The sequence below is a fragment of the Agelaius phoeniceus genome, chromosome 32, assembly GCF_051311805.1.
Source record: "Agelaius phoeniceus isolate bAgePho1 chromosome 32, bAgePho1.hap1, whole genome shotgun sequence".
Lineage (NCBI taxonomy): Eukaryota > Metazoa > Chordata > Aves > Passeriformes > Icteridae > Agelaius > Agelaius phoeniceus.
Window position 1 is genome coordinate 2472128 of NC_135296.1, and position 22771 is coordinate 2494898.

General features: G+C 51.2%; 1 protein-coding gene across 1 annotated transcript in view; it reads left to right on the top strand.

Annotated features, from left to right (window-relative positions):
- The first annotated feature begins 943 nt into the window (after positions 1 to 943).
- The window catches only part of LOC129133498 (hydrocephalus-inducing protein homolog), a 68383-nt gene continuing 46555 nt past the window's right edge, over positions 944 to 22771 (top strand). The window contains exons 1-3 of the mRNA XM_077192231.1: positions 944 to 1099; positions 19525 to 19644; positions 21432 to 21566. Coding sequence (XP_077048346.1) covers positions 944 to 1099; positions 19525 to 19644; positions 21432 to 21566 — 411 coding nt within the window. The remainder of the gene's footprint in view (positions 1100 to 19524; positions 19645 to 21431; positions 21567 to 22771) is intronic.

Consider the following 22771-nt stretch of genomic DNA (forward strand, 5'->3'; position numbering starts at 1 on the left):
ATCTCCAAAACCCCCACCCTGGCTCTCTGTCAGTCAATTAGCATTCCAGCCCCCTATCCAGAAGTTTCGGTCCAAGTTGTCGAGTGATTAGCCAGAGGCTAGGGGTCAGCCCCCCAAGTCCTGCCCCATACGCTGTTTTGTATGTCTGTCCCCCCAGCACCCATCCCCCAGAGATACCTATTGGTCAGTAGGATGTTATCTATGTTGGTTTCCTCCCCCCTTTAAATGTGAACTCCGGACATCACCCGGGGCTCTCGGCAGGAGGCCCCCTGAGGTACAGGAGCTCCCTCGGGACTCCTTAATAAAAACCTTGGAATATCCCCTGCTGGGAGTTGGCCCCTTTCTCTTCCACCGATGTCTCTGTCGTCTCTGCTGCAGCAGAGGCAACCAGCCTGAGTGCCCTCAGCACCCTCGGGGCACAGAGAGTGTCTCCCCGCAGTCGGCCGTGTTGGGGCTGCTCCCCCCATTCTCTGCCGACCCGGGTAAGGCCCAGGGACTTTGAGAGGCTTGCAGAGAGACTGAGACACTCCACGACCTTCGCAGAATCAACGAGGTCATCGACGACATGGGCCCTCTCCAGCCTGGCCTGCCCTCCCCATCGATGCTGCCTAGAGACTGGACACTTGCTATCATAGACATTAAGGACTGTTTCTTCAGCATTCCTCTGCACCCTGAGGATGCTCCATGGTTTGCTTTTTCCGTTCCCACTCTTAACAAGGAGGCCCCACTGAAAAGATATCATTGGTGTTATCTTCCTCAAGGACTAAAAAACAGCCCCACTATTTGCCAGTGGTACGTGGCTCACATCCTGTCTCCCATTAGGAAATCATTCCCCAATGCTATCATCCATCACTATATGGATGACATCCTGGTGTGTGCTTCAGATAAAGCTTCCTTGGACAATACAGTTAAAAAGACTATTGAAACCATAGAAAAGGCCGGAATGGAGATTCGTGAGGACAAAATCCAGTACACCAAGCCATGGACTTACCTTGGAGTCCACATCCGGGAAAGGACCATCGTACCTCAGCAGATCACCATAAATGACGACCCAAAAACCCTCAGGGACTTACACAGCCTTTGCGGATCCATCAACTGGGTACGTCCACTGCTAGGAATTACAACAGTGGACCTTGCTCCCCTGTTCAACCTTCTTCGTGGACCTAAGGACTTGGACTCTCCCTGCACTCTCACAGAAGAAGCCAGAGGTGCCATCACCAAAGTCCAGGAAGCCCTGTCTTCACGCAAAGCCCATTGCTTCGAGCCCAGCCTGCCTTTCCAGTTCATCACCCTGGGAAAAGCACCTCGATTCCATGGACTGATTTTCCAATGGGACTCCCAGCTTCGAGACCCTTTGTTGATACTGGAATGGGTCTTTACAAGTAGCCAGCCTACAAAGACACTTACCACCTACCAGGAGGTCAGAGCACATTTAATAGAAAAGGCTAGGACTCGCCTTCGATCTCTTTCAGTTGTGAGTTCAAATGCATATACTTACCAATAACTCTTACAGACTTTGAGGATTTGATCCAGACCAATGAAAGCCTCCAGTTTGCTCTGGATAGCTACACGGGCCAAACTTCAGTTAAGATCCCAAAACACAAACTTTTTAACCCTGATGTAACCTTCCATTTGATTCCAAAAGGAATCCAAAGTAGAAAACCTCTCAAGGCTCTAACCCTCTTTACAGATGGCTCAGGGTCTTCCCACAAGTCGGTGATTACATGGAGAGACCCCCAAACACAAGACTGGCACTCTGACATACAAATAGTGGAGGGATCTCCACAGATTGCAGAATTAGCAGCTGTTGTCAGAGCCTTTGAAAAATTTAAAAACGAGCCTTTCAATCTGGTTACAGATTCAGCTTATGTCGCTGGGATAGCGATGAGAGCAGAACATGCTCTTCTCAAAGAGGTTTCCAATCCAAAGTTGTACCAACTGCTCTCTAAATTAATATACCTAATCTCCCACAGAAAGCAACCTTACCATATAATGCATGTGAGGTCACACACAGACCTCCCAGGTTTTGTTGCAGAAGGCAACAGGAAAGCGGATGCATTAGCAATGGCAGCAGAAACTGCTAATGTTCCTAACATCTTTGCCCAGGCAAAGTTGTCACACGCGTTTTTTCATCAAAATATACCTGCCCTTATGAGAATGTTTAAGCTCTCAAAGGATCAGGCAAAGGCTATCGTGGCTACATGTCCGAACTGTCAGAACTATCAGATACCATCCATGGGGATGGGAGTCAATCCCCGAGGTCTGAATAGCTGCCAGCTGTGGCAGACAGATGTAACTCACTTCGCACCTTTTGGAAGGTCAAAATACGTGCATGTATCAGTCGACACGTTTTCAGGAGCAGTATTTGCATCATCACATGCAGGAGAAAATACCATGCACACAATAAAACACTTTCTCCTCGCTTTTGCCGCCCTGGGTGTACCAAAAGAGATTAAAACAGATAATGGACCAGCCTACACTTCCCGCAAGTTAAAGGAGTTCTTCAATGAATGGGGAATAGCACACAAGACCGACATACCTGTAAACCCCACAAGACAATCCATCGTGGAAAGGACACATCAAACCCTCAAAAGAGTCCTCAATCAACAGAACAGAGACACGAGAGCCACATCTCCAGTGGAAAGACTTTGCAAGGTTCTCTACGTCATCAACTTCCTGAACTGTACAGCATCAGAGCCTGACCCACCAATACTTCGCCACTTTGCAAATACCACCCAAGCAAAGCTCACTGAGAAACCACCTGTGCTCATGAAGGACCTCGAAACGCACCAAATTTCTGGGCCTCACCAGTTGATTACCTGGGGTAGAGGATATGCGTGCGTGCTACTACCATCCGGTCCAAGGTGGTACCCAGGAAAAAACATAAAGCCATACTTAGGCACTGCGAACACTACTCCTGCAAACGGGGACAAGAACGCTCCTGAGGCAAACACAAGACCACCTCAAAACCAAACCAGCTCTGCCTGGAGACGAAGATGTTGCCAGATACCCACAAACACAAGAACAGAACGCCCCATTACAAGACAGCAGACAAAACTGAAAGCTAAACAACAGTCTGCTGCATCAGGCCATACATAGCCTTAACACAAAAGTGTTCTCTGAACTATATGTTGTTACACTGTTTTTTTTTGTATTTAAAGGGAAAAAAACCACACAAAAAAAACAAACCAAAAAAACCAAAAAAACAAAAGAAAAAAGAAAAAAAACCACCCGGTTATTCCCTCTCCCTAAACTTTTAAAACCCCTTAACCTTCTACCCACTCCTCCTCCCTTAGTGTAGCTTAGAAATTAAAAGAAAAAGGGGGGGAGGAGGGGAACACAGAAAAGAACAAGGCAGAAAACCCTCTCATCATAAAGATAACAAATTCTGCTTATGTTCCCTATCAGAAGCCCTATTCCTGCCCAAAGATGAATAATACCTCCTTTGCTGCTCTCCTCACTGCTGCCTGGATGTTCTTCACCGTACCGCGTGCCTTCGGCTGGATTAGCCCACAGCCCAGCCATAATGTTTGGGTAACCTTAGCAAAAACATTAAAACAAGACAACATGTGCTTGTTCATGGGAAGCATTGATAATCCACTTTCCACATATCTAGTAGGAATTCCCTTTGTAGCAGATGACTGGCCCGTCTATAACTCAGAGATCCTCCGCACCACAGGTAAGAGACCCAATGTGGCTGATACTTGGGATGAATGGACAAAAAATGCCAGATGCTCGAGAGGAACCCCAAGAATTAGATCTGTTGGGGTCCTCCAAGGCCACATACTGTGTCAAATTTTACTTTAGATGTCCAAAAAACAATTGGCCAGAAATTGACCAGAACAAAACCACATATCGAAAAGAGATATCACCAATTAACAAAGCCTATAACTCTCATGACTGGTGCAATTACACGGCCCGTGTGATTTCTGTGTCCTCTCTCCATCCCAAAGTATTACCCAAGGGAATGTTTCTCATCTGTGGTGACAGAGTATAGGCTGGGATCCCCTCCCGACTCCAGGGAGGTCCCTGTACCCTTGGAAAACTTTCTACCCTAACTCCAAATATCACCCTGTTATATAATTGGAAAAAAGAAAGCGAATCAAAACGACAAAAAAGGTCCTACACTGAATTTGATGAAAATTGTGATCCTAAATTATATGACTGGAACAAACCAAAAAAGATTGCTGTCTCCCTGTTCTTACCCTGGGTAGCTGCAGCTAAAGCCCTTGGTGAAATCAATCACCTTGGGTGCTGGCTCAGTAAACAAGCTAACGCTACATCTGCAGCCTTGAGTGATCTCTTAAAGGAAGAAGAAACCACAAGACAGGCTTTGCTCCAAAATCGAGCAGCAATTGACTTCCTGCTGCTTGCCCATGGACACGGCTGTGAAGACTTCGAAGGGATGTGCTGCTTCAACCTCTCTTCACGCTCGGAATCCATCCACGCGAACATCCAGAAACTGAAAGATCTCGTGAAGGACTTGAAAGTAGAATGAATCCCAGACTGGGTCAATGAACTTTTCAGGCAATGGGGATTAACAGGATGGGCTGCATCCTTGGTTAAGGTAATGTTGTTGATTCTCCTTGTAGTTGTTATTGTGTTAGCTATGTTCTCGTGCCTTGTTCACTGTTTCAAAAGAAATATAGCGAACGCCTTTTTTTGTAAAAACAGGAAGTGGAGTTGTAGTAAACCCCATAGATTTAGGAAAAGCACCATGGAGAATATGAACAATAGGAATGCTGAAACAGCAAAAGAAAATTCCTGTTTTCCTGTCCTCCGCCCTTAACCTATCTCTGTAACCCTATAAGGCAATGTCATGTTAACCCCTTACCCATTGGTCAAGCTTGGATCCTTTCCAACCCTATAAAAGAAGCATACTGTACCCCATTAGGGGAGAAAGAAGAAGAGCAGAGACCCTTCACGGACCTCCTCAAATAAAGCCATCTCCGTGGAACAGCCTGCGCCTTCTCCTTCTCCTCTCTCTCTGTCTGCTGCAGCCTCAAGCCCGGGGCACCACTACCTAGCAAGCAAAGCTGAAATCCTAAGAGCTTTCAATCACTATAGAGCTGATAATCACCATGCTTGCTAGATGGTAGCCCCGCGGCGTCGGCATGAGCGAGCTAGCTTCGGGCACCCAGTCCCGACTCAGGGACTGAGCTCCTGAGCCCTATTGCTCTGCTTTATGATAAGGCCAAATCAGAGAGGTTATTACCCAGGTGGCCCAGAGGCCAATGGCTCCTGGCCTGACTCAGGAATGGTGTGGCCAGCAGGAGCAGGGCAGGGATTCTTCCCCTGTGCTCAGCACTGGTTGGGCAGCACCTCGAGTGCTGTGTCCAGTTCTGGGCCCCCCAATTTAGGAAGGACTTGGTGGGGCTGGAGCGTGTCCAGAGAAGGGCAACAAGGCTGGGGAGGGGTCTGGAACACAAGTCCTGTGAGGAGCAGCTGAGGGAGCTGGGGTTGTTTATCCTGGAGAAGAGGAGGCCCAGAGGAGACAAGGCAGTGTCAGGGCACAGGTTGGACTTGATAATCTCCAAGATCTTTTCCAACCTTGCTGATTCTGGGATTCTCTGAAACCACCCTTGGAGCAGTTGCAGGATGAGCCCTGGGCCTCCTCTTCATAAGGAGGGAACAGGCATGGGCAATTGGAAGAAATTTGTATCAGGAAAGACAAAAGAAAGCAAAGATGAAGCAAAGGAAATGCTGAGGGCAGTTTGGGGGTGGCTGTCACACAGCGTCTGCAGTGGCACAGGAAACTCCCAGCTGATGGGAACAAACTTTCTGGCTGACTGCAGAGGCCAGGACAAAGCTGAGTGGTTTCTCTGCCGTCCCCCAGCCCTTGCTGACCCCAGGGGCTGATGGCATTTGTGCTCCCTCAGGTTCATGTCCCCACAGCAACAGCATGGGGTTGCTCCTGCCTGCTGTGTGCAATGCAAACAGGGGCTGCTGAGCCAGTGCTGCCGTGTCTGTGCCTGCAAGGATGGGCCACCTGTGTGAGCTGGGGGAGAGGCCAGGGCTGCAGAGGGGGGATGTTGTTGGCAGCTGCATGAGGACGCTCTGGGACTCTGCCCTGGGCTGTGCAGTGCACTGGGGATGGATCAGCCCCTGCTCTGCTGCTCCTTCCCATCTCCCCCAGGGCCCTTGCAGAGCCCCAGCCATGCTGTTTGCCCCCAGCCTGCCCACGGCCAGCCTGAGGCTGCTCACAGGGGTTTTCTGTGCTGAGCATTGGCCTGGCCGTGTTCTTGAGAGAGCCTGGGCAAGGAGCCTGGAGCCCCCAGGGCCTGGGCTGAGGCGTCAGCGCTGCCCCAGCAGTGCCCATGGCCTGTCCCTGCTGCAGCCCCGGCACTGCCACCCCCAGGGCTGTGCCCAGCCCCGGGAGCACTCGGGCCCTGCAGCAACACCAGGGCCACCAGGGCAGCAGGGCAGGGCCACAGCAGCAGCACTGGCAACACCAAGTGCTGCTGCTGCTGCTGGGCACAGCTGCTGGGCCAGAACTGATCTGCCCCAGCTCTGCCCACAGACATTGCTGCTGCAGCTCCAGAGAAGGCAACAAAAGGGCATCTCTGCAGAAAACTTTGCTGGGACATCCTTTAGTTCATTTAAAGGCACCGAGAGCGCAGCCCCTCATTGACACAGTCTGTGGCCACAGGGAACGTGGAGAGAAACAAAATGAGAAATGGCAAAAGCAATGACCTTTCTTTGTGGACAATCTGGAAAACCTAAAACAACGGAAAAAAACCCACAATCAAACTAAAAGGAAGTATAAAAGATGACTTTAATTTCAATTGCTTTAGAGAAACTCTCCAGCAGTTTAATGTTTCTGAAAGCATCCAATCATCAGTCTCCACACTGCAGCCTTGAGCTCCTGGTTCCTCAGGCTGTAGATGAGGGGGTTCAGGGCTGGAGGCACCACTGAGTACAGAACTGACAGGCCCAGATCCAGGGATGGGGAGGACATGGAGGGTGGCTTCAGGTAGGCAAACAATGCAGTGCTGATGAACAGGGAGAGCACAGCCAGGTGAGGGAGGCAGGTGGAAAAGGCTTTGTGCTGTCCTTGCTCAGAGGGGATCCTCAGCACAGCCCTGAAGATCTGCACATAGGAGAAAACAATGAACACAAAAACGCAAAGACATAAACAGATGGAAAACACAAGAAACCCAAGTTCCCTGAGGTAGGATTTGGAGCAGGAGTGCTTGAGGATCTGTGGGATTTCACAGAAGAACTGGCCCAGGGCATTGCCATGGCACAGGGGCAGGGAAAATGTATTGGCTGTGTGCAGCAGGGAATAGAGAAAGGCACTGGCCCAGGCAGCTGCTGCCATGTGGGCACAAGCTCTGCTGCCCAGGAGAGTCCCGTAGTGCAGGGGTTTGCAGATGGACACGTAGTGGTCGTAGCACATGATGGTCAGGAGGGAAAGCTCTGCTGTAGACTAAAAAACAAAAAAAAAACTTGGGCAGCACATCCTGTGTAGGAGATGTTGCTGGTGTCCCAGAGGGAATTGTGCATGGCTTTGGGGACAGTGGTGCAGATGCAGCCCAGGTCAGCGAGGGCCAGGTTGAGCAGGAAGAAGAACATGGGCGTGTGCAGGTGGTGGCCGCAGGCTATGGCGCTGATGATGAGACCGTTGCCCAGGAGGGCAGCCAGGGAGACGCCAGCAAGAGGCAGAAGTGCAGGAGCTGCAGCTGCCGCATGTCTGCCAATGCCAGCAGAGGAAGTGCCTGATGCAGCTGCTGTTGGACATTTGCTGGGGCTGCACATCGGCACCTGTTCTTGGAGAAAAGGAAAGTGAAGTGTTAGAGGAGCTACCTGTAGCAAAAATCAAAGCCTTTTCCCATACACCCTCCCCTGGAACACACATAGACACACTTCTGTATTCAAGAGTTCCGGTGTTTTCTTTATAAGCTCCCCCATACCTCTGCTGGTGTTCTTGGATATCAGAAACCTTCAGGATTTCAACTGCTCTCAGGGAAAACAGAGCACCTTCTGAGAGGCAAAGTGATGAGCAGAGAGTGAGGGAAGATAGACTGTCATTCTGACCTGTTCAGAATTTCTCTGGGTTTTAACCTTTCTAAGTTGGAGGGTGATCACCCCCACCATGTTTCCCTTTAAAATTCCCCAGGTACTGCTGAGAGCAGATGGATCCACCAGAGCCCAGCTCCACATTTGTAGCCAAGGACTCACGTTGCTCATTTCACCAACCCAGAAGCATTTTCAGTGTCACAACACCTCTGCCTTTCCCCTTCAGTCTTAGAGATGCTCTAGGACAGGTTTGCACCCTGGATTGAAGCTCCCAGCTTGGACTGAAATCTCAGGGAGACTTCCAAGTGTCCTTCTGATGGCACTGGATGAAGGGAGATGCAGCTCCTTCCCTGGCTGCACTGACAGCATTGCCCAGAGCCAGGCACTGGGGACAGCGTCACCCTGAGCCAGCTGTGCCCCCTGCCAGAGCCCCCAGGGCCAGGCAGCTGCTCCCAGCCCTGTGCTCTGCAGAGGGAACTGGGCCCGGGGCTGCAGAGCTGCCCCACGGCTCTGCTGCAGCTCTGCCTGCACAGGAGGGGCTGCACGCCTTGGAGCCCCGGCCCTGAGGGCAGAGGCTTGGCTGGGGCACAGGAGGGAGGGGGCTTGTTCAGAGGGAGGGGCTGCATGGAGGGGATCCTGTGGGCATCTCTAAACTCTCCCTGCCACAGCATTGCTGGGCTTTGTTTTCTCTCATTGCCTGATCTTCTCTCTGCTTCCTGCAGATTTTCCTCCTGCAGGTGTTTCCCTGTGCCTGATCTCTCCCTGCCAGCACTCACAGAGCCCAAATCTCTGTGCCCTCTCCTTGGCCCTACAGAACCCTGCCTGTTTGCAGGGCACTGCCTGGGGGCAGGTTCTGTTTGCAGCTTGGAGAAAGGACAGCTCAGACTGAGCCTGATGGCTCCAGCAAAGGGGATGCTGCTGCTGGCCATGGGTAGAGTGGCTGAAAGCACATTAGGGATCTCCTGTGAGCCTAATGATCACTAAAAGTAAAAGTTTGTATATCTCAGGTACTTGTCAAAATTCATGATACCTTTAATATTTATCTCCTCTTCCCTACCATTTGCCAATAGTAGGAAACTAATACCAAATCTTTGGAAATTTCCTCATTTCTATCAAAATCCTTGTCTTGGAAATATTCTCTGACTGACCAGAACCCCTCAGCATGTCAGAGCTTCATGAGCATTTCACCTCCCCTGCACCAGAAATACTCAGAGTTGGACTCACAGGGTCTGTAGGCATTGGGATGTTCCAGCTTGAGGAGATGGCTCCAGGAGCTGTAGCTGCATTGTCCTGCAGCCAGAGGTTCCTGTGCCAAGGGCTGGCAGTGATTGTGCCCCAGGCACTTCTCAGCACCTTCCCAGCCCTGACTGATTGAACCCCTCTGTGCCTCTGTGCTGTGCCCGGGCTGGCTGCAGGCAGTGCCCCAGCCCTGCTGGGCTGGCAGAAGAGCTGCTCATCAAGAGAAATGTGCTTTTGAAGCTCTTCTTGGTGACCAGGACCTGCCTCTGGGCCAGGAGCCCAGCCCAGCTCAGCAGCACAGACACAGCACAAGGACTTTAATGAGCCTCTGGGCCTTTGTGCTCAGGCCCTGAACATCAGTCCCTGAGAGGGAGCTGAAGAAACCTCTCCGGAACTCCAAGGCTGAATCCAACTCCAAAGGTTCTTGGACTTTTAATGGGTCCCACTGAGGGACACGACTGAGAAAGTGTCCCCAGGCCCCAGGCAGAGCAGAGAAGTGCAGACAGTGATGACAGGTGGGGACCAAGAGAAGCCAAGTCTTGGTGCCCTGGGGCACAGCAGGGTCTGTGCCACCAAGGGCTGTGAGGAGACCCCTTGTCCTGAGGCCCTGGGGCCTCCTGGCACAGCCCCAGCCAGGCTGGGCACTGTCAGCCCCTTGTGCTGCCCTCAGCATCCCCCCCTAGCCCACATCCCAGTGGCCTCAAGGATCTGCTGGAAGGAGTCCCTGGGGAGCCTTGCTCAGCCATGGCCCTGGGGGCTCCTTCATGCTCCCTGCAGGGACTGCAGGTTTTTCAAAGGACTTTGGGTTTGGCTTTTGCCTTGGAGTCTCTGAGAGGTTTATTGCAAACATGGCCTCCAATTATCTGCTCTAATTAGTCCCTGGAGAGGCTTTGTCAGTAACAACACTCAGTGGGGTTCATTAATGCTTCAAGGTACTTTAGTCATTTTAAGGTACTTGGTGTTTCCATTTTGATACAACTCTGTGAGAGGTTTGTGCAATCATGGCCCCAAATATCTGCTTTAACGAGTCCCTTGAGAGCTTTGTACTGACACTCAGTGGGGCTCATTAATGCTTTGAGATACTTGAGGTTTTTAAGGTACTTTGGATTTTCCTTTCCACACTGAGTCTCTGAGAAGTTTTTGTGCCATCCTGGCTTCCAATTCTCTCCTCCAAGGAGTCCATGAGGAGCCTGTGTTGGGGATGGATCTCAGCTGGACCCATTCATGCTTTGAGACGATTTGGGGTTTTCTTCTGACTTTGACTCCTGGAAAGGTTTGTGCAATCTCAGGCCCCGAGGTTCAAGGGCTCAGCTCCAAATGCACCATGGGGCTCATTAGGATCAGGCAAAACCTGACAAACCATGGTTCTGCCTTGATTTCCCTTTGCTCTAATGCAGTGTATCAGGAAGTTTTCTGTAGTGGTTTTGGTTCAACAGTTTGAGATATCTTGGCAAATGCATCAATCATTGTGGTGGGTTCAGTGTTGGCTGATTACCAGTGCACTCACTAGAATATCCTTACTCATTTCCTGCTGTGAGGTAGGTGTAAGATAAAGGCAAAGTAGGCTCAAAACTTTAGAAAGGTATAAAGAAAAGTTTATTACCAGTAACGAAAAGAAAGAGTAACAAAAATCAAAAAAAAACTTTCAGAACACTTCCCTGTTTCCTACAACCTTTTCTTTCTTACTGACAATGTAAAGAGACAAAACCTAAAATTTTCAGTCAGTTTACCATTTTTTGAATAGTCTTTCTTCAGTTCACTTAGGGAGAGGAGTCTCTCTTTCATGCTATGGAGACTTCTCCATAAGAGACCAGTTCTCTCGTGCCTCTCAATTGCCACGAATAGCAGCTGCCCGGAAAATCTGCAATTGTGAAGTCCCTCCCATTTTTTCACAGCTTTTCCCACAGCTGTGTTTATGGGACATGTCAGCTTATGGGGTATGAGTTTAAAGATGAGCTGTTGAAGAGCAAAAGTTCTCTTCATCTATTTCTGAAATCATCTTCATCTCTAGGAACAGAGATCTTCTTCTTCTCTCCATGAGGGCACAGGGTCTCATCACTCTTCTCTCTTTCTCTGTACAAACTTATCATGGGATCAGAGCTACTTCAACATTTGCTTACTTTAGCATGGAGGCCTTTGCTGAACAACTCATCTCCCTATAGATTCCAATGCATTACAGGGCAAAAGAGAGTCTGATGTATCAATTACATCCTTCTCCATAGCTTAACAAGAAGATTTCAGCCCCAAGATCAAGGCACCTCCTCACCCCTCCCATCTGGGACTTCCCCTTCACTGACCTCGGTGTCTTCATGTTGCTCCTCTATGTGCCTGCACTTTGTCCTTTTCTCTCACTCGAGGGAGGATGGAAGCACTGAAAGAGTTCATATCTCACCCGGGGCCTGCAGATGGTTCCGTGCCCCCGGCCGGGCTCGGTGCTTGCGGCCGGAGCTGTTTTACGATGGAGGTTTCTGCAGCGGCTGCGCTGGGGCTGTGTCAGGATGGGCCGCGCTGGGGCAGGGCCAGGATCTCAGCAGCCAGGCCAGAGCACAGCAGCAGCACGGCCGGGGGCCGATGGCTTCTCCTGCCCCTGCCCGGGGCTTGCGGCTGAACCCCAGCGGTGGCAGAATCTTGGCCGAGCCGGCGCGGCCCGGGGCTGCTCCTGGGGCCCGGCGGATCCTGGCTGGGCCCGGGCTGGCGGCGGGGCAGGGCTCAGCAGTGCCCAGATGTTCCCAACTGCAGCCATGGCCCGGCCCGGCCTCGGCCCCGCGGCCTCCCCTGCCCTGCCCGGCAGCCGATGGGGCCTGGCGGGGTCCCTGGGAAGGGGCCCGGCCCCACGGCAGGAGCCGCCCGGCCCGGCCTGGCTGAGACGCCGCCGGCTCAGCCTGGTTACCTCTTTGCCAGCCAGAAGGGAAAGAGACCCGCCCAGCCTTTCTCATCTTTAACATGTGCCTTCACAGAGGCGTGTACAGTTTCCTTAGTGGTTTAACAGATTGGCAATTCTCAAAGCTAATTACTGATTGGCTTTTTGTCAGACACGGAGGAAACTGCCAGCAGCTTCTCTTAGGACATCACTTCTGTGATGCAAAACCACCACAACTGCACAGAGCACAGAGCTCCTGTCATGAGTAAGAAGCTTGACTAGGCCAGTATTCAAGCAGCAATCAATTTATTATTTAATATGGTAAAGTATGAGCAATACAGTGCTGAGTACAGTGGGGGAAGTTTTCCCTCCAACTGCACACTGATAGTTGAGGCTTACAGGTATTTATAGGGGTACTCATCAGCTTTTTTTTCAGCAGTTTCTATTTCCAATTTTTTACTCATCAGCAATTTTTATTCCAAATTATTACATCACAATTCTATACACTATTGTGATCTTAGTTTCTCAGGATGTATCTCAAAAGGAGTATCCCAGATGGTGGCGGTCCAGTTTCCGAAAGAAGAAAGACGAGTCCCACCTGGTGGAGTCCAGTTCCCCAGATGTGGGTCCACCTTTTAATTGCAGAGACTATCAATCTAACAACAGTGATGTCCAGCTTCCCTTTGGTCGAAACCATAAATCCTTCAGGTGGTGTTCATCTTCCTTTCTCAAGCTGTTTTTCTCTGCTTCCATAAGGCGTGAGATAAGCATATTTCCTTTATATATCTTCCAAAGCTATAGTTTCAAGGATACAAGTAATATTCTAAAATTATACTTCAAAAGGTTATTATTGCAGAGCTCTTTATGGATTAGCTGCAAGCAAAAAGCAACATCCTTAACACCTTAATTCCAGTGCTCCTAAATCAACCAGGGCTACTTGCAAACAAAAGATAGGTTCAAAGGCCTTTTTCCATGCTTTATTTTCCTCAGTTATTACTAGAATTCACAGCTCTCCCATTGTCGGGGTCCACACATTTCGCATTCACAAATACACACGTCGCCTGTTTGTACTTGACACGAAACACAGCTTTGTATTTCACAGGAGGAAATTGTATTTCAGTAGTAAATAAAAGCTGCAAAATTATTTCTTTCTGTCACATTTCTTTTCACTCAGTTGCACTTCTGGTCCCAGGCCAGGGAAAAGGGTGGGGCTGGGGGCTGGGAGAGGCAGGAGCCGGGAAAAGGTTGAGCTGGTGCAGGACAAGGGGGTGCAGGGGGGTCTCAGTGCCAAGCAAAGGGGTAAAAGGGCATCTGGGTTCTCAGGAATGGCGGTGCAGGGGGGGTCTCAGGTTCACAGAAATGGGGAGGGCAGGGATGTGGAGAAGTAAAAGGGAGTTCCAGGGAGTCCTTGAGCCCAGGAAAGGGGAGTCCAGGATTTCCCAAAAAAGGAGGGTACCAGGGTGGGGACACCCAGGATGTTCAGGAAGGGAGAGTTCAGGTAGTCCCTGGTTTTGCACAAAGGTGGGGCTGGGGGCTGGGAAAGGCAGGAATGGGGGACCAAGGCGTTCCAGGTTGTCCCAGAGTCAAGCCTACGCCAAGGCTGGAGGCTGGGAGCCATGGGATGGCCGGGAATAGGGGAGCAGGGGTTCCTGATGTCCGGAATGGGGGATTCAGGGGAGTCCCCGAGCAGGATAAGGGGAGCAGGGGGGTCCCGGTGCCGGCAGTGGCGGTTCAGGGTCCCGGTGCCGGGGGTCACAGCCCAGTCACTCCCACTGCTGGCATCCCCCCCAGCCCTCTCTGCGTTCCGACCTGTCCCGGCTCCATCCCCGCCCCTCCCGCGGGCTGCGAGGGCTCCGGGAGCGGGGGAGGAGGAGGAGGAGGGAGGGAGGAAGAGGCGGAGCGGAGGAGGAGAGGGGGAAGCACGCGGCTCCGGCGGGGCCTGAACTTCAAGCAGCCTCTTGTCCCCTCCTGTCAGGGAGTTGTGCAGAGCCAGACGGTGCCCCCTGAGGCTCCTTTTCTCCAGGCTGAGCCCCCTTCCCAGCTCCCTCAGCCCCTCCTGCTGTTCCAGCCAGGGTAGAATAGTAGTGCTACAAAGAGCAATGAATAGACCTGACATAGGTGCCTTTATCAGCACATTTTAACCTTTCCTTGCTTACAGAAAGGCTCTTGGGAAGCACCAAACTGAAGTCAGTCGCTCGAGTGACAATCTCCTTTGGAAATCCCCTCGGCCCGGCCCGGCCCGGCCCCGCACTCGGTGCCGCGGTTGCCCGGTAACCGCGCCCGGGCCCTCAGCGTCTGTGACAGCGGCGCGGCCTCAGCCGCCTGAGAGCGCGGCCCTGGCTGGGTGTGCGCAGCCTGGGCTCCTGCAGGCGGCTGCAGCGGGCGATTCGCCAAGGGAATTGTTGGCGGAGCATTGGTCTGCGCAGAGAATTCCTGAAGGTGCAGAGCATTGGCCTCTGCGAAAAGTTCCTCAGCGTGCAGAACATCGGTCTCTGCTAGGGAGTCCTGAATTTCAGTTGAAGGTAAAGACCGACTAAAGTTGAACTTTTTGGTTTTGTTTCATCTGTGCTCTGAAAGAGAATGCCAAAGGGCAATAGAGGATGTGATCATGCCAGTCTTCTGGCGCAGTAGTTCAGTGACATGTACACCTGAGAGGATGAACAATAAATGGTCTACTGATTGTGCTTTTTTTTTCACTGAAGAAATGCAACATTTTCTAAATCTACTAGTCTATACATTTTTCCCTATAGTAATTGCTTAAACTGCTTAAAGGTGAATGAGTTCTGTTCAAGTTTCAGTGGGTTTTTATCACCTGGTTATCAAAATTATTAGGGAGATGCCTCTGTATTGAGGTGCAAATGAGACCACATGCCAAAGTCAATAGTCAAAAGTCAAAAGTCAATAGTCAATATGTAACAGTAAATGTGAGGAAGAAAGAGAGAGAAAGAAAAGTGGGAGGGGGATGGGGGTTGGGAAGGGGAGGGGGGAGAAAGAGAGTGACAGAGACAGATTTAGTAGAAAATATCACCATTCCATGGATCCCATTGGCATACCATTACATCCTCTTGTGGTCTTCTCTGTGGTGAGGTCTGGCAAAACGTAAGACTCCAATGGATTCATGCAGATTTGGGCAAGGTGGGACTGCCCAGGTACCTCCCTGGCGTGGGGCAAGTTTGACTCTGTCTCTTGCTACTTTCAAATAATACAAAATCTTTAGCACCCATATATCCTTCGAGTCTGCCATGAGTTGGGTTCTGGATTTTCCGGTTTGTTGTGTTAGTTTGCATGCCCTGCAGTGGTCTGGTGCAAGGCCTCAGGAATGGGTCTGGAGGCACTGTGGAGGTCTTTGATGGGAGGTTTGTGTGCAAACCTGGCCTCAGCAGAAGAGCCTGTGGCTGTGGCTTCCCCAGCCTGAAGGCAGACAGAGCTGATTTTCAGGACAGCTGCTGGGTTTGGCTTTGTTGTGGATAGGTTTTTCTCCTCAGCCTTGTTTACTTCTCCCCAGCCCTGAGCTAATGGGACAATAGTGTCACCTTGATCTTGTCTCAAGTTGCCTTAGGCAGCTTAACTCACAGTGCCAAGTTCCAGTCAGGAGGCATTTTCAGGGAAGGCTGGGCTTGGGTGGTCGCAGCTTCTTTATACAGTTTTGTCCCAATGGGCAGAAAGTCCTTTATGATGATATTTAAGCCATTAGCCATAACATTCCAGTCTCTCAGGAGTCTCTCAGCTGTGAGGAACAGCTGAGAGAGCACAGGGGTGCTTTAGCCTAAAGAAGAGGAGGCCCACTCTAGCTATTTTTAAGTAATATTTAAGCTACAGCTTTGTCTGTTCCAACTCTTATTAATGTTCAGCTTTTGAGCTCCAGGTTTCAGTATGATCCATCTTTGACTTGCACAAGGTAGCCATGGAGTTCAAATAAAGTCCAACTAGAGGCCTAACTATACTAGCTACTTACACCAAACAAGCGCTTAGCTACTTTCAAATAATGTAACATTTTTAGCACCAGTATATCCCTAGAATCTGCCATGAATTGGGTGCTGGATTTTCAGAGTTCCATTGTTGCTCCTTCCAGTTTTGTTGAGGCATTGTGGCTCATCTGCGAGATCCTCCCTTGGAAATGGCGTCAGGATTCTCAAAGAAGACACCAACACCTCGTCTTTTGTCCAGGGAAGGACTGAAGCCTGATGCTGTGAGTAGCCCCTGGGGCTGTGTTAAGGCTGGCAGTGCCCTGGTGTCCCTGCTCTCCCTGCCCCTGTTGTCCAGCAGTGCTGTGAAGCTGCAGAGCCCCTCCCCAGCCCTTTGTGCCGTGCTCCTGTTGCTGGGGCTGTCCTGGTGCAGTAGGGAACACTGTGGGATGCTTCAGTCGTGCCTTGCCTGGCTGTGCCAGCGGAGCCAAGTGAAACCAATGTACAGCTGAAGCCCTGAGCATGTGTTGTGTCCCTTTCCCTTTGCCACAGGAATTCCTTCTGTCAGGCTGGCACTCACCTGTGCTGCTCTGACCATCGTGCCCTTGGGCACCTGGGCATGTGGGGGGGAGGCTCAAACTCTGCCCAAAGCCTTGAGAGCCACGGCTGGTCCCAGCTGGAAGAGCTTGCAAAGCAGCTGTTCTCTCCCAGCTCCTGTGTGGGCACAGATCCAGCCCTGCAGGCAGCACTGGGGCCAGGGCCACAAAGGTCCCTTGCTGTCTGCAGCTCACTTGACTGAAGATGCCCCACTGCTGAGGCTCTGTCAAGGAGATCCCTCTGTTTTCTTCTGTGGAGGGCTCTGTCAGCCCAGACAGAGAAAACAATTAACAGGGAGAACTAAAACCTGGACACATTCCTGTGCACCTCACTCTAGGTACAACTTTGTTTTCTTGCATCTCTTGGACTCAGCCAGCAGCGATATCTCCTTGCTGTGAGTTCTGAGTGTTGTGCAGGGCTGGAGTTCAGGCAGCTCTGAGAGCTCCTCCCCATTCTCTGGAAAGGTCACTGCCTCAATCCAATGAAACATAAGAGGAAACAAATGCCCAAAGAGCAGAAATCCCCAACCATGTCCCATCCGGTCACGGAGAAGCTCATGGGACAGAGCCTTGTGGCTGGAGTATGTGTATTGCACTCTGTTTTATTAATTGACTGATGCTAAGTATTTCAGCAGGAAACTTCCAGGGCTTCCAGGGCTGTCCCAGTGGCTGTGATCACAAGTTATTCACCAGTGCCACTTGTTCAAGAAAAGCCTTTCTGAACAAGCGCATCTCTGAGGCTCTAGCTGGTGTATTTTTGCCTTTCAGCTGCTTCCCTCTAAGTTCTTGAGGGAGAAGTTTCTCAGCAGGAAGAAGGAGGCCAACACTGGAGGGAGTATTCTGCCTAGAATTGGCCCATTTCTAGACAGGAGTGAGATTCGTCCAAAGGTAGCCTTTTCCTGCTCTTTTCCTTTCTGTTTAACAGGAAGTTTGAAGAGGGTGTGTGCTTGTGACAGGCTTGCCTCCAGCAAAAGCCCTCAGTGTCCAGGTCCTGCTGTCATTGCAAACTGCTGGGAGTGGTGGACTGGGAGTCCTGATCTGCACTAAGCCAACACAAATAACCTCAGCTGAAGCTGCTGGGGTGTGCTGGAGTGTGGCTGCCATTGCTAACGGGGGGAAGGCTGGGGACACAAAGGCACAACATTGCCATTTGCCATTCTCCTGCTGAAGGAGGCACCTCTTGCTTTGGTGTGGTCACCATCAAATGCTTGGGGTCACCGGATTCCCGCCAGAGTGGCAGCGTTGGCCTTTGAAGGCCAAGGATGTGCAGGAATTACTTCAGCTTTAACAAAACAAATTGCATTACTGCTTTGGGCTGGAACAATGTGTTGGGACTCTGATGAGGTGTTAGATTTTGCAGGCTGCCAAATGTACAGGGGACTGGCCCTGGGCAGAGGGGAATGGATGTGCTTTATCTGGATCAGTGCCTACTTAGAGGTGTGTTTAAAGCTGCTTTTCTGGCAGGACTGGCTCAGTAGAAAGCACAGTCCAAAGGGGTAGGTGATTGAGGTGGGCTGTTGAGCAGTAAATTGGCCCCAAGAGCCACGGAACACAATCCAGGTTAAGGATTGTCCTGGAGAGGGGCCTTGGGAACACCTCAGGAAAGGGCACAGCTAAGGGACAGTGTGCTGCAGCCACTCCCTTCAGCAGAATGTGTCTGCTGTGAAGTCACAGAGGAGACCTGCTTGCGTCTCTGCAGTGACAGCAGTGTGGCTGGAGAAGGCAGACAAAGCAGGGCAGAGTTTTCTCCAAGCAATGTCTCTGCTCCAGAAGCATTTGCTGTTCTTGTGTCATTCGAGACGTGCCTCTACAATGGCATTGAATAAGATAGCAATAATGACAAGAAAGCACCCATTTAAAGCTCATGGAAAAAGGAGATAGCAACTCTACTTTTACCCAAGTTGCTGAGAAAATAACTGAACCTTATCCTCATTCAGCATTCACCTCACTTGTCTTTTTCTTTGCAGCTCATTTGTCTTTTTATTTTTGCCTTTCCCTCTGTTTGAAACACACTGAATTTTAAGTACAATGAAAGGGAACAAAATCATCAGAGCAAAAGAAAAGTGTTTCTTAGTAAGGATTCAGCTGAGCCGGGCATGTCTCCCTCCCCGAGAGCCAAGCACACACACACACCCCCCGAGAAAATGGCAATCTTTGTATCCCCTTTGTACCCGGCTGGGGCGGCCCCTGTGCCCTTTGCCATTGGATGGGTACTCAGGAGCTTCCATTCTCTACTGACCACCAACTTTTCTGTCCCCTCCCCTCTCGTCCTCCTTCCTTTTGGTCAGGTCTTCAACCCCGTCCCTCTCACTGTGACACTCAACCTGGACAAATCCAAACCACAAGCAACACACAGAACCAGCAAATTCCATTCTTTTGCTTCATAACCTTTTGGCTTCAGCCAAATGTCAGCTCATCTCTCACATCTCCTCTGGTCCTGTGCTCTTCTTACTGATGTCTAAATTCTAGAGCAAAAAAGATATTTGCAGTTGTGTGGGCCTCGGTTTCCCTGTCTCAGAGTAAAGGACATCCCAAAATTGTTTCCCATGGAGTCTCCTGTAAATTCATGGGTTTTACCTTACTCCAGGAGTGCTCAGTCAGTGCCCCAGAGCTCTGTGACCACATGGGCACAGGGCTGTGCTTAAGGAAAGTGCTGCCTGGCATTGTGGAGAAAGAAACCTGGAGAAATCCATGGCAAAAGAGCAGCTTGGCTTGAGCCTGCTCTGTGTGGCCCAGCAGCTGTGGATCAGCTCAGAGCAGAGGTGGGTGAGCCACTGTTTGCCCAGTGTGGGCTGGGCAGACGTGCTCCCCCAGAGTCTGTACTTCATGGGGATCAGTGGAAGATTCTCGTGCATGAACCTTCCTCCCAGCAGCTGAAGCTCTCCCTGCTCTCTCTCCTCTCCAGCTGCTGTCAGCTGCCCCGAAACAGAGCTGGTTTGGGGTTTCCCCACCAGTGCTGGTATTTCAGAACTTCGTCGCTGGGGAGGTCTCTGAAATGGTGCTGTCTCTCATGAACAAGGACAAGGTAAGTGCTGGCACCCAGAGCTTTAACACTGTGCTGGAAGAGGAGAGTGCTGTCATTCCCCCAGTGTACAGCAAAGCAAGTTATCTGCTGCAGCACATGCAGAAGAAAATGTCTCAGCACCTTGTTCTGCGAGATGGTGGAAATCTTCCTGTGCTGGAAACTGTCCCCTGATTTTGGCCATGCCTTGATGGTGTCTATCCCAAAGGAGTTTCCTTCTCTTGCAAGCTCTGGATTGATAGGAATGTTGAGGGCTGTACAGTTCTTACCTGCTCTCATGCTTTGCCTTGAGTCTATAGCACATCCTGTGTCTCCTTGGTTAATCTTGGCTCCTGGTAGGAATCTCTGCCTCTCTCAGCCAGTTTGGCTCCCTTTGTGCAGCTCAGAGTCAGAGCTCAGGGGCTGAGCCTTCTGCACTTTATGCTGGCATCACTTCTCATTAATGGCATTGGCACTGCAGGAACCGTGTTCTGAAAGAGCCCTGCAACCAGACTGGTGGAGCAGAAGCAGTGAGAGGCCTTTAGGGGCCACTTGAGGCTCCTGCTCAGCTTCATCCAGCTCTGCTCAGCTTTTCCAAAAGCAACACAGTGCTCTGTGTTCCCTTTGGAGAACCACAGCACATCCAAAGCCATGTGTTCCTGGAGGTTTCCACCTTCACTTGAAGAAATTGGGATTGTTTTGCAGTTTCCTGAGAGAGCTGCGAGGGAAAAAGTTGAAAAATGTCAGCAGTTGTGTTCCACTGTAAAGGGGAAAACTTGAGGCCATTTGAATTTCAGTCAGGGAAACATTTTTTCAAGTGAGGCTTGTGCCAAGAGTGGGCTGGTGGGAGGAGACGGGAGGGAGCCCAAAGCATCTGGTTTAGACTTTTGGAGAGCATTTTGGTGCTCAGGGGATATCAGTGTGCTAGAAAATGCATGTGTGCTGTGTCTGTGAATCCCAGAGGGCAGCACCTGGCCTGCTGGCTGCAGGCAGGAATGCCCAGCAGCCCAGCTTGCCTGCACAGGCAGCAGGAAGCCCTGGAGAGCCAAGATTGGCTTTGCATACTGGAACCACACTGTCACTCAGTGCTGGTCATGTTTCTCCAGGCAGAAAATGCCTTTGAAGCCCAGAGTCCATAGGCACAGCCTGTCTGTGTTTCTGTTACTTTTGGCAAGCTGATTGCTCTCATGGTTTTGTGATTCTTCCTTGCTGCTTCACTGCCCATTGAAATACTCTTTGCCTTCTCCTTGTTTTAGGGATGGTCTTGCTGTGTTCCTTCCTTCTTTTGCTTTTCAGGTTTGCTTTTCTTCCCAGTAAGGCCACAGTGTTTGGTCTCCTCTCTTGCTGCTCTGCCTGCCTGACTGTATCCCCACAAGGTCCCTACCCAAACCTGGTCTGCTAGAAGGGCATTTCTTCCTTCCCCCAGGACAATGTGCTGGTTTGCTTGTAGGTAGCACATTCCCCCTCTGGACCATGACAACTTCATGGCTGTGTGCAGGCAGAAGCCAGCAGATTTTTTGGCCTTGTTGAATATGCAGATGACTTGGTTCAGGTGCTCTGTCTCCATCTTGCTGGTGCTGAGCTGCTCGGCCCTTCCTTCCCAGCAGGCACTGCCCTGCTGGCCCTGGCCAAAATGCTGGAGCCAGAGAGAAGGGATTCAAGTTCAGCCTTGTGAATGGTGTGCCTGTGCCCGCACAGCTGAAAGTGCTTTGGGAAAGGGGCCAGGGAGGGATGTCAGCAGGGCACGGACAGGTCTCCTCTGGTCCTGTTTCCACAAGTGGCAAAATCATCGTTTGGTGTCTTTGCTGCAGATGCCTCGGCTGGTGAAGGTGTGCATGGAGAGCTGCCCTTATTTCCAGCTGGCGTGCCCCAGGGATGTGTACCATATGGTGCCAGCAGGCGCCTCTGCCCCTGTGCGCATCCGCTTCAGCCCCGACGAGAACAAGGTGAGGCTGGAGGAGCCAAAGCACACGATGATCTCCACAGCCATTGTTTTCCCTGCACTCTGGCTCCAGCCCATTGCATGCTGTGAGCTGGGCTCCAGGCCGTGGGCAGGCAGCCTGCAGCCAGTCACACCTTGGCACTGCTGGCAGGCACTGCAGCCAGGCCTGACAGGCTCTGCTTCCCCTCCCTGCACATCCCTGAGCATTGCCAGGGGAAGATGCACAGGGAACAGGATGAAAATGACAGAGGGCTGTTGATCGATGTTGGGCCATCTCTAGGTCCAGTGGAAGGTGTTTCATTATAGTGGAAAACAGCAGAGGAACAAAGAGGTCATGGAGCTTCCCTCCTTGCTGACTGGCAACAGCTTCCCTGCCTGCCCCTGGGCTGGAGCAAAGACGATGCTTTTTCAGCCCCTCTGTTCTGCAGCCTTGCAGCTGTGCTGTCCCAGAGCACAAGTGAGCATGGCACAGCTGCAGGCCCAGGGCAGAGGATGTGCTGTGCCCGTGAGCCCGGCCTGGCACAGGCACACTGGGCTCTGGGTGCCCTTGGTCAGCAGGAGGTTACTGAGCTGCAGGGGACTTGGACACCTGCCTGCAGGAGCTGCTGCAGGGCAGGTACAAGCTGCAGGCAGAGCTGTGAGCCCAGAGCCCGTGGCAGTGACACTGGTGGGGCTCTGTCTTCATGCCTGTCACTGTGCTTGCTCTGTCAGCTGGCACCCATTCCGTGCCAAAGGTGCTTTTGTGGGCAGGTTTGAACAGCAGTGCTGAGGCCCTGGCAAGTCTGACCTCAGTGCTGGCATCTGGAGGGTTCATGTTCTGATCTGGAGGCTTGTTCATACAGAAGGGTTTAGGACATGGCATGGAAGGGAGGAAGCCTTGCAGGAAAATAAAGAGAGCCCCTTTCCAACAGCATCCTGCTGCCTCTTGGCACTGTTCTTCTTCTGACTTGGCTGGACAGGCAAAGTTAGAGGGGAGTTCTGAGCCAACTGATGTTTCTGCACCAGGCCAGAGGTGCAGGATCTCTTTGGGTGCAGCTGTTTTCTCATCTTCCTTTTGCTGCTTAGAGTCAGTTGAACGCTTTGTCCTATTCTCAGACAGTGGGAACATAGAAACGTAAAGAGGAATGTCTTGTGTTCCCTTGCTCCATGCTCCTTAGAAGGGCCTTAGGAATTCTTTAACATCATTAAAATTTAGAGTAAAAACTATGG